The 11842-nt window shown below is 38.2% G+C and overlaps 2 protein-coding genes and 1 long non-coding RNA gene across 5 annotated transcripts in view; 2 read left to right on the forward strand and 1 right to left on the reverse strand.

Annotated features, from left to right (window-relative positions):
- LOC122868522 overlaps positions 1-2223 on the reverse strand; it is a 32840-nt gene extending 30617 nt beyond the window's left edge. For 2 of the 3 annotated variants that reach the window (XR_006376138.1, XR_006376140.1), the window contains exon 1: positions 2183-2223. This is a non-coding gene — a long non-coding RNA (uncharacterized LOC122868522). Of the gene's footprint in view, positions 1-2179 lie in introns of all 3 variants that reach the window. The other variant, XR_006376139.1, reaches the window with a different exon arrangement.
- The window catches only part of LOC122868508 (immunoglobulin mu heavy chain-like), a 193920-nt gene extending 186596 nt beyond the window's left edge, over positions 1-7324 (forward strand). Inside the window, 6 exon segments of the mRNA XM_044180531.1 lie at positions 2178-2228; positions 4256-4552; positions 5835-6176; positions 6289-6448; positions 6450-6598; positions 6804-7324. Of these exon segments, the coding sequence (XP_044036466.1) occupies positions 2178-2228; positions 4256-4552; positions 5835-6176; positions 6289-6448; positions 6450-6598; positions 6804-7195 (1391 nt within the window). The 3' untranslated portion in view covers positions 7196-7324.
- LOC122868482 overlaps positions 1-11842 on the forward strand; it is a gene marked incomplete at its 5' end in the record, with an annotated part of 296170 nt that overhangs the window by 281502 nt on the left and 2826 nt on the right. Inside the window, 1 exon segment of the mRNA XM_044180524.1 lies at positions 11423-11706. Coding sequence (XP_044036459.1) covers positions 11423-11706 — 284 coding nt within the window.

Raw genomic sequence — 11842 nt, forward strand, 5'->3', positions numbered from 1 at the left:
CTGAGTGAGTCCAGCCATCCTGAATGCAAGATAATTTGATAGCACTATTGTCCGGGGGATTGTCAACATGGATGTTGAAATCATGAAGTCAGTGCAGATAATCAACAGTAGTTCAGTTAAGTCATCAAAGAAATTTGCAGAATATTTTGGTGGCCTGTAGATATTTAAGAACAAAGCTCGGCAGGAGGAATCTAGCTGCAGAGCCAGATGTTGAAAGAAGGACATTTTTTGTGGCATTTTCTTGCATTGGAAAGCGTTATTAAACAAACTGGACACTCCACCTACTTTCTTATGCATTCTATTTTCACCCATAAAACTGGAGTTGGGAGGGGCTGATTGGATAACAACACGGTTGTTTTCATCTAACCAAGTTCCAGTTAAAAACATAAAGTTAAGGCAGTGCTTGATCATCAAATTATTAATTAAAAGTGATTTGCCTGACACTGACCTGCCATTTACAAACGTTAGGTTCAGTATGTTCTCTGGGGCTGACTGTGGTCTTATGGGGACAGTTATCAGCTTTGAACAGTTTCTTGTATGTGCTGAGCAGGCTGAGTACATTTTGTTTGTACCTGTGACAACAGGAATGGGGAGCTGTAATGGCACTGGCGTAATCCTGACAGCGATGAGCATGCTTGGGTTACTAGAAGTCTGACTCCTAATGAACAGCGGACGAGAAGCATGGAGAACTTATCAGACTGATGATAAAACCCTGGGGACGTCAATCGTAGTGGGACTGGTCAGAATGAGTGGACATCAGGGAAATGTTTTGGCTGCCTGCAACATGTGGTGTGGGCGATGCAGTACCAAATGTTTGTGGACAGAGCTTTTGCCCCTAACCAGATTTGGTTGCATGCCATCATTTCTAAACAACTGTCTGCATTCCCAAAAGAGGCAAAAATGGTCAATGTAGGAGACACTATGGGCAGCGCTGGCTGATGACAGCAGTTGTCATGAATGTGGTACCCACCACTGCAGCATATCCTCGACATTTGTGAAGTTGTACTTAATACTGCACAAGAAAATATTGGCACGTATGACTTTTTTAATACCTGTAAAATTTGATTCCAATCAATATTTCCATTATGTATATGCTATAATATAAATTAGATTCATTATAATCATACAAGTGTAAATTGACAGACAGCAAAAACGGCAGTATTATGGCATTGACAGCAAATTACTTTTTTTAGGTCATGTACATGCAAATACAGCTTCCTGTGAATGTTCCTGTATTCTTTTAATTTTTAAATCTTATTTTTTACACTATAAATATACTTTTGCAGACTTGAAATTAAACACCTGTATGTTAACTTTTGAAGTTGCTAGTTGCACAGCTTCAGTGAAAACATCCACTGACTGCCTGGACGGAAGGAAATCAATCCTAAAACATGTGAAATACTAAAGCACTAAAAGATACACAAGCTTGTAGTTAACAGGCTAAAACACTAGATACCTCCAGGATGGACAGTGTGGCTGACTGAAGTGGCTGTGATGGATCAAGTGAACATGTACAAAAATGTATTTTAATTTTTACATTTTTAAATATAAATGGTGAAAATGTCAACTTCAGGGCAGCAGAGCCCTATATCATTAACTTATATCAAGCTTAATCGTAATTCGGCTGAATCAAGTGTATCTGGTTGTGTGAACTCCATGCTGCAGGAACTGGAGCTGCCAGGAGGGTCTGATAAAGAGGAAGTGTTCACTAACCGTTGGCAACACATTTTTTATATTTTATATAACCCAGACCACAGGAAATGGATGTCTCAAGGGAAGTGGTTCATAAATAGTACAGAGGGAATTGCTTTGTCAGTGAAACATGTATGCTTCTCTTGGTTTAAACAACGCTTTTAGTATTTGTATTAGAAGCAGATTGTAATATATCACTGTGATGGCTACTTTGACTACTGGGGGAAAGGGACACAAGTCACAGTAACTTCAGGTGAGTAATAATCAAACATATTTTAAGTGAAAACAATTCAGTATTTGTCTGATTCATTATTAAATTTATGTTGGTTTATACTGCACTTAAACTAGGATGTAATCTACAGGAAAAGCATCAGGGTAAATGTTAGGTATATACAGTAGTTTACTGAGTGAGAACAACAATTTATTAGATGATACAAGCGGTTTAGTATTTTTGCACTAAAGAGCTATTGAAACATGTCACTGTGACCACTACTTTGACTACTGGGGAAAAGGCACAATGGTGACCGTCACAACAGGTAAAATAACCTTCTTTTTGTCTTCATGTTGAAAATGGAATAATTACACTGTTTAATATAGTATATTTAGACCTCAGTGGCATCAACGGCATCTTTAAGGTGCTTGTTTTTGTATGTTGGATGTGTTGACATATTACACTGTGACGATGCTTTTGATTACTGGGGGAAAGGCACGATGGTTACAGTTACATCAGGTAAGCCAAAACTTTTTTTTTTCTTTTTCTAATGTATACATTTTGATTTAAAAACAGTTTTAGTATTTTTTTAAGAAATCCAGTTGTGACACCACGCAGTTCATTCATTTCTGGGATACTGTATGTTAAATGTGTTATAATCAGTAGACTCAGTTTAAACTTTGGTGGTGAAAATCATGTTTGGTTCCATCTTCTGAATCCTTATTTTCAAAAGCCAAGGTAAATATGTCAGAGGGTAGATTGTCATAAACTAACCTACCATGGAAAGTGCAGATATCAGGGAACAGGTTTTTGTATGCAGTGGTTAATCATTTGGTGAACTGTGACTACGCTTTTGACTACTGGGGAAAAGGCACAATGGTGACCGTCACCTCAGGTATGTAATTGTAATATTTCTGATTAATCACATTACTAAAATATATAGTATCATTTTCATGTGGTCACAACTGTTGGCCAGTGATACGACAGCCAACAGTATTTTGTAGACTGACAAAGAATTTGTGAAAAGTTTAAAACTCCTGATTTGAACTGTTGCCGAAACAAAACTGATTGGCTTGAAGTTATGGGATGTTACTGTGATGAGTTTTTGTGAGAAGTGTCAATTGACTCTCTTAACTGTGGCAACTGGGCTTTTGACTACTGGGGAAAAGGCACTACGGTCACCGTCACCTCAGGTATGTCATTTTAATATTTCTGATTAGAGAATAAAATTCCTAATCACATTACTAAAATATATAGTATCATTTTCATGTGGTCACAACTGTTGGCCAGCGATACGACAGCCAACAGTATTTTGTAGACTGACAAAGAATTTGTGAAAAGTTTAAAACTCCTGGCTGTTTAGTTCAGTTGGAACGTAAGTCTATCAACAGGTGTATATTTCACTTTGATTTTAACTGTTGCCGAAACCAAACTGTATGGCATGAAGTTACGGGATATTACAGTAATGAGTTTTGGTGAGAAGTTTGAATTGACTCTCTTAACTGTGGCAACTGGGAAGCTTTTGACTACTGGGGAAAAGGCACTATGGTCACAGTGTCATCAGGTAAGATTAGTTTGATTTCAAATCTACAGCATGTTTCAGACTGTGAAATGTCATGTTTAAGTTATTCTGTAACTTCTCAGCATGTCAAGTGTCAAGTGTTTTAATACAGTATGTACTGTAAAAAGTCAAACAGCGATATTCTCAGTAGGACACACTGGTGGATATTTATGGCTAATTTGATTTTGGATCATTTAAGTGGATTTTCTAACAGTGGGATTTATTAATTGTTAAGGTAGACGCTTGTTGCACTCCACATTAGTAGACGTAGCCTTTTCATACAAACAGCTAAGTAGATTCAGCACTGTGCTACTATGCTGCTTTTGACTACTGGGGAAAAGGTACAACAGTAACTGTTTCATCAGGTGAGAATACTCTTTAACCTCATACATAATTGCTGAATTTGAACAAAAGTAATACGTTTTTGTACAAATATGACTTTAACTCAGTTACTGGATGTTTACCAACTTTCACCTTCATTCCTTCAATTTAAAAAAAATACTAAGTTGTGCATTTAAAGTAATTTACCTATTTATATATAGATCAACAAAAAGCTACCGCAATTAATGTTATTGACCTTAGTGCAGCAAACAACATCTAAATAAATGAGATAGGGAAACATGAAACACTTGAAATGTCCTCATTCAACAACATATTAAAAGGTGATGCCTTCCATGCTGTGCTTTGTTACACTGTTGATCAACTCAACTGACTTGGTGAAAAATGTCTGTTGTGTTGAATCTTATTTTTATTTTGGTAGTTTAATTACACGTTTGTTTTTCCTTTCTTAGCCACTTCAACTGGACCGACTGTGTTTCCTCTGATGCAATGTGGTTCTGGGACTGGAGACATGGTCACTCTTGGCTGCCTTGCCACTGGCTTCACACCTTCCTCACTGACCTACGCATGGAGCAAAAATGGGGCTGCCTTGACGGACTCCATTCAGTACCCTCCAGTACAGAAAGGCGACGTTTATACGGGAATCAGTCAAATCCATGTGAGGAGACAGGACTGGGACGCCAGGGAGTCTTTCCAATGTGCCGTGACACATCCAGCAGGAAATGTACAGACTAATTTCATAAAACCAAGTAAGACTCATGCTAAGTCAAATAAAATGCCTTTTTAGTAGTTGATTTGAAATCTAGCAGGTTTACATGGTGGAGCTGTTAACATATTTTATGATTGTGCAGCAATTTTAAGGTTTTTTAATTAAATGTATTAATTACACAAAATGTACAAGCAGTAATAATATCTGATAAATAATGTCGTACTTAATTGGCTGCTATTGCCAGTAAATTGATGAAGAATACAATATCAAACACTTAGTCAAAGAAAGTTTAACATTTTACAGTGCAGTAAACAATGTACTGCAACGCTACTTTAAGTCAATACTTATGATACGGATAAGAAAATAAACTTCATTTCAAGATCATTTGGTGACCTTATGTCAAATAACTAATTCAAGTCACAAAAGCTCTAGTTGTTATAATAATTTAACGATAGTGCAATTCATGCATTAATAATAATAAGTCATAAATAAGAGTTACTTGGTTTTGGGGTTTTCCTGAGAAATGTCATTAGTGACAGACTTTACAACACCTTTGTAAATTTATTCCGAGCGGCTGATGTTGACACGTGTGAACTAAACGTAAAAGAAAGCAATAATTGGTTTCACCGTTTTAGAAACAAATATACTCCAATCTGTCATTAAGGAACATAAACACAGCAGAGAGTATGAAAATAAAATACAACCGTTACCAAATTTAATAGCGTGACACAGCCTTAAAAATGTTTAATTCCATAAACCAGACGATGAGGTGGAATGAGAAGGCTGAAGCTTCCTTGTGTATATTCAGCTGCTGACTCAGTCTATTTGATTCTTTACTAATATGCTGTATGTCCTCTGCACCTGTCTAAGAACAGATTACTGCAATGTGTTCTGCTTCCTTCCATCTATCTGCATAATCCTAGTTATGCAGATAGATGGAAACTGTGTGTTGATCATTAACATCCACGTTAAATCTGTGTTCGCTTGCCCGAGCAGTCAATGTATATGCAGAAGCGAGCATTAAAGCTCTGCTGTTCAGTTATCTAATTTTCTTATTATGAAAATCTCATTTTCCTTTTGACTCTTTCTGCACACTTTAGTAACAAGCTACAGTAAGTGTTAATTTAAGGAGCCAATCACATGTGCATGTGTGTGCAAGTTGCATAACATACAGTAGTACAGAAAAGTCATAAACTCACTTATATTGTAGTAAATCTAGATTACATGAACACTGGAGCACATTGTTCACCTCTGCTTCTGCATATATATATATTATTCTCTGCTTCCGCATACATATATTTGTGTGTATGTTTGTTTTTCAGAGGTGACTTATGTGCTGCCAACTGAACTTAAAGTGTTGGCCTCCTCTGGAGAGGAACAAGAGGCTTCCTTCTCCTGCTTTGCCAGAGATTTTTCACCAAAAGATTATGAGATCAAATGGCTGAAAAATGAAGCTGAAATCCCCAACAAAATATATGAGATCAAAATGCCTCTTGGGGAAAGAAAGGACAAGAATGGAACTACACTGTACAGTGCAGCAAGTTTCCTCACGGTACCGGCCAGTGAGTGGACTGTTGACACTAAGTTTACATGTGAGTTTGAGGGGAAAGGTGAAAACGGTGCAACATTCATGAATTCATCAGTGACCTACAAACATACAACTCGTGAGTAAATTGCTTCTTTTTCTTTCAAAATGATATGTAAATTTAACTTCAATTCTCATGGTTTTGCAGCCTTTTCTGTTCAATAATTGTTCATTAATCCCTCACTCAACAGCTGGCAACTGTGAAGTAGATGTGGACATAAAGATCACTGGCCCCACGTTGGCGGACATGTTTTTAAACAGAAAAGGAACTATAGTATGTCAAGTCAAGGTAAACGAGCCATATGTCGGAAGGATTTTGTGGGAGGACGAGAAAGGAAACGAAATGGCTGGTGCCTCGAAAGACCTTCAATGATAAAGGCACATTTAGCCTTCCACTTGAAATCACGTATGACGAATGGAGCAAGGGGATAAAGCGCTACTGCGTTGTTGAACATGAAAATTTGATTGAACCACTTAAGGAACTCTATGAAAGGAGTTTCGGTAAGAAACCTATTCAGCAATTGTGCACTAAAAGCCTGTTTAATTCTTCTTGTCATGCCATCAAACACGTTAAGAGTGTTATCTCTAAGTGTGTTGTTTTGTGTATGGTGTATTTGTATTGTGTATTTTGTAGCAGAGATTTCCTTCAGTACTGCAGGTACTTGTATCTGTGGCAGGAGGCCTAATTGTTCTCTCATGCTTGCAGGAGGACAGACTCAGCGTCCTGCAGTGTTTATGCTGCCTCCAGTAGAACATACTAGAAAAGAAACGGTGACCCTGACTTGCTATGTGAAAGACTTCTTCCCTCAGGAGGTTTTGGTGACTTGGCTTGTTGATGACGAGGAAGCAGACTCAAAATACAAGTTCTATACCACAAACCCCGTAGAGAGCAATGGATCCTATTTTGCTTATGGCCAGTTATCGCTCAGCCTTGAGCAGTGGAAAAAGAATGACGTGGTGTACAGCTGTGTAGTTCACCACCAGTCTCTGGTTAACACAACTAATGCTATTGTCAGGTCCATCGGGCACAGAACATTTGAAAACACCAACCTGGTCAACCTCAACATGAACATCCCTGAAACGTGCAAGGCCCAGTAGATGTTATTTTGTGTCGTTGTGTCTTCTGCTGTTTGTTGTTTCATGTTTGTTGCTTGTGACATGACATTGTGTTTGTCTTTTTAATGCAAAATCAAAATAAAAAAAGCACTTTGCAATTCTGCTGATGTATGTTGCATGCAGTTCATGTCTTTATTTGACCAATATCTTGAGCTACATGTTTGTCGTAAGTGTACTGTCAGTGCTATCCTAATGCAACAAAGGTTAGGTGCAGATATCAGCATGTTGGAGTTTTAAAGCACAGTGACAATAACAATATATCAAACTTTCAACATCATATTGTATTCACTAGAATAACACCACCACCAACTTTAGGCAAAAACAAAAGAAATCATATTTGTTCATTTATATTTGTAGATGGTGCATTAACACTGTTTGTGTGACTTGTCTTTGTGTAAGTGTGTTTCCTCTGCTGGGTCTTGCACCCCCAACACAAAATGATTGTTTAATGTCGAACTCCAGCTCTGCGGTCTCTCAGTCAAATGATGAATACACTGACTCACAAGCCAAGTCACGCATGCCACACCAATAATGGGGTCTTTCAAAAGCAATTCAGGATCATTGCAGGACCACTTTAATCAACATAATCAACATTTTAGAAGGACTTGCAAAACTATTAGGCCTTGTGGTACACTCGTAACAGTGTGATAATTAAGACATATGCCAGTACTGTTTTTTTATTTGTGGTCTATTTCACACTTTTATTGACTGACTGACTGACTGACTGACTGACTGACTGACTGACTGGTCTTTGTCTCATGAGCTATTGTTCAAAGCTGGGAGTGGATTGTCCCAAGCATTAACTGAATAATTACTGTACACTACATCCAGAGTTCCTGATCGAAACTAACAACCAATGGAACAGTGCCATGGAGGCAGAAGAAGATAACATGGGAAAAACAGCCCTCACCTTCATCCTCCTCTTCCTCATCACGCTGCTGTTCACCATCGGAACCACTGCTTTCAAGGTAATAATGAGTTTATATGTCAGAGTGGTGCACAGATCAACCAGAAAAAGACAACTCAGTAAATAGTTTCACGTATTCAAACAGCACAGACGGGTTGGCAGAAAACTCCCCCTAACATGAGGAGTGGAGGGTCAATAGGTTCATACAGGGCAAAGCTGTGATAGAAAAAATGGCAGCAACACATGATAAGTATCATCGTAATGTAATCACATTGTAACTACTTCAGAAAATGTCATAACGCATTATGAATGTTTGACTACATCTTGTTGCTGGTATAAGTAATTTATTTACCACCCTGACCAAAAACTAAAATGATCTTTACCCACAATCTTTTTCTAAAGATTAAATTCTAAAAGTGACGGCATAAAAATCTCAACTATTAATGATGTGTGCATGTTCAGGGGGTGGACACAAAAACAGCAACGCTTGTGCAATTTATTGCTTTGAAACACTATAAACTTAAAATAAAAATCCCCCTTGTAAAGCATAAAGAGTTTTACAGACTATACTAGAGAGGTGTTGAATCAGGGGGTATACTGAGTTCTGTCTTTTTACATTTTGAGCCCGACAATGACTAATGATCAAATTTATGAGCTATTATACTGAATTTAATTCTATTTTTCAGGTGTTGCTGTTATTGTGTTTTCAATATTAGCCCAACATAGTTTCAACTCCAACAGAAGCCAGTTGTAACATTTTGTTTGTGCCATATGTTGATACGTTTATTTTACAAATCATCAGAAAACGCATGCATGGTGCAATGCCTCACTAACAATATTGAAGTTAATCTCACTTTTTTTTAACTCACAGCGCCTATGAAATACATTTTTAGGTTCCAGTGGTAAATGTTTTACTTAAACTATGAAGGACATCCTTACAAAGAGTCAGGCCAGCATTCAGGATTCATGTGTGTATTGTAATATTTTATGATGCAGCAATGTTGTAACTGTAATGTGCATACGTTGGTCATATAGTGCATTTTCAATAAAAGCACACATGTAAATGGTGACAAATAGCAGGAATTTGATCATTTTGGTGCTATATTACTAATCCAGATTTTTATGTTTTCTTTCTGTCTTTTCAGGTTAAATGAAACAAGGTGAACTTTCTGAAAAAAAAAAGTCTTTTTCACGCAGTTTTTCTTATACACTCATAGTATGATGTAAGTAATCACAGCTGTCCTTTTTTCATTTTCATTACAAGAGATTTGTGTCTTTTTGAAAATAAATGTTAAAATGAAGATAACCACTGATGTTGCTCATCCAACTTTTTTCTCTCTTCCATTATTTTGAAATTGTCTATACTGTCTATAGTTTCACCTCTACAAGTTTAATCCATAATGTTTTTTATTATTTTATTATGTAATATGCTGTTATGTTCATCACCTCCCCAGCACCTGGAATCAACAGCCCATGTTCAGCTCAATATGTAAATTTGGAGATTTTACTGTCAGTTAGTTCTCGAGTCTATTAATAATAGACTCGAGAACAAAAACCTTTAGCAAAGTCAGGAGAAGCCATGTAAAATGCATATGTAAACTGATATGAGATATTCAAATGTGCACTCTGTTTCTCTTACTGGCATAACCACACCTCACACCTGGTGTCTGTGATGCACCGTTGCTCTTTGCATCGTTTCACTTCTGTATTTTGGTGCTTTTTTGGGACCTGGGTGTTACTCAATGCTTCCGCTTGCTGCTAGCCCTGCTCACTCTGCCCTGTCATGCTGCAACATCTGTGCAACAGACTTCCTGCCCCATCTCCACCTGACTTTAAGACGCCAGACACTGTAAAAGTACAACTCTGCCATCTAGACTAGATACAAAGACATTACACTTAGAACTGAGACAACACAGTTGATTACTTGACCAAAATTTGAAGGTATGTATAACTGAAGAGATGAAATCAGCTCATATTTAAAAAAATGTTCATATCCAACATTTAGAATGAGGCAAGTAAAGACAAAATAATCTCTTCTCCATCTCAGGCCAGCGGGTTGTCTCACCAAACATCACATTACACCCTGTCTGGGAAGGTGAATTCGGAGCCTCACCAGTCAGACTCATCTGCACCCTAAGTGACATCTTTCCAGACAAACTGAATGTGACGTGGCAACGGGACAACACATCTCTAGACAGGCAAATCCAAAGGAAGCTGCAGAGTGTGGAGGGAGTGGAGAAAACCTTCAGTCTAAGCAGTGAGATTGAGCCAAATATGACAGAGTGGGCAGATGGCTCAAGTTTTACATGCATGTCCATTCACAACAACAGTGAATTTAGAAAAACAATAAGTATTTGTCAAAGTAAGTATGTACAGCTAATGTCTCAGTGCATAATATGAAAATTGTTGATATATCATGAATCTTTTAAATAGTTTGAATTAGATTAACATGTGTGGCCACACACGCAATTTTTTTTTGCAGTCCATTCAAGCGCCGCTCCTTCCATTCATGTGGAGATTCCCAGCTTCAAGACAGTAATGATGTCAGCGTCTGAGGTGAAGGCAACATGTTTGGTCCGCACTGTCCTTGACGCCAAGGTGACCTGGCTGATGGATGGGAAACTTCCATCCAGAGACCAAGTGAACAAGGTCACAAACACAACTCATTTAATAAGCACTCTGACGGTTTCCTTAAATCAGTGGAAACGACTGAAGCTTCTAAACTGTAAAGCTGAACATCGCTGCTTCTCATCCGCTGAAAAGACCGTAAAAGTCGCAGGTAAGACAACTATACAACATGAAAATCAGACATCTTATAACAGCAAAGGACCAAAAAGATATAATTCCGCGTTGTTTCCTGTCGTGATCATCCAGGGCCTGCAGTTACAGCTCCATCAGTGGAGATCAGGAGATCGCTCCCAGATTTGCTGAAGGGAAACAGTGCTGTGCTGGAGTGTGACATCACACAACTCTCCTCCAGTGACCTCTACGTCACCTTTCAGGCCAACAGTGTTGATATTTCTGACAAACAGTATGTTGATCTCCCTGAAGCCCCAGGCCTCCATTCGGTCAGTAGACGCTTCACTGTCCCTCCAAGTCACTGGAAGAAAGACACAAGTTTCACCTGCAAAGTGAATCAAGGCTTCTCCAGCAACTTTAAGTCAAACTCTACTGGCAGAATTTTTGGTGAGAGGAGTTACTTTGCTTTCCCTTAATGACAGTTGATTTTATCTTCTTGTGTCACACTTTATTGATCTGTAATAGATTGATTCTTTGATGCACCGATTCATCTCTCATTTAGGGGACCCATCAGTGGAGCTCCTTCTGGTCCCCAGTAAAGAGTCAGGACCACAGAGGCTCGTTTGCTCTGGATGGGGCTTCGACCCTCAAATTAAATGGTTTTCTGAGTCTCAGCAAAGATCTCCATCAACTAATGACATCAGCATGGGTGCAGATGGACGTGTGGCAGTAACCAGTCAACTTCATATCCCCCAAACAGAGTGGAAAACAGGGAAGGGCTTCACTTGCAAAGTGTCTGACAAGTCTCTGAACAAAACAGTTGAAAAGGAAATCAGCCTCTGTTCAGGTAAAATGACCATAATCCATAATCATACTAATGCATTAAGTGTAGAATAAATACATTCAAACTGTTTCTGAATCATCCATCAAGCATTTGAGACATTTTCAGTCATAATCCTTACTTGATAGGTGTTACATTTTCT

Source organism: Siniperca chuatsi, linkage group LG21 (genome assembly GCF_020085105.1).
Source record: "Siniperca chuatsi isolate FFG_IHB_CAS linkage group LG21, ASM2008510v1, whole genome shotgun sequence".
Taxonomy (NCBI): Eukaryota; Metazoa; Chordata; class Actinopteri; order Centrarchiformes; family Sinipercidae; genus Siniperca; species Siniperca chuatsi.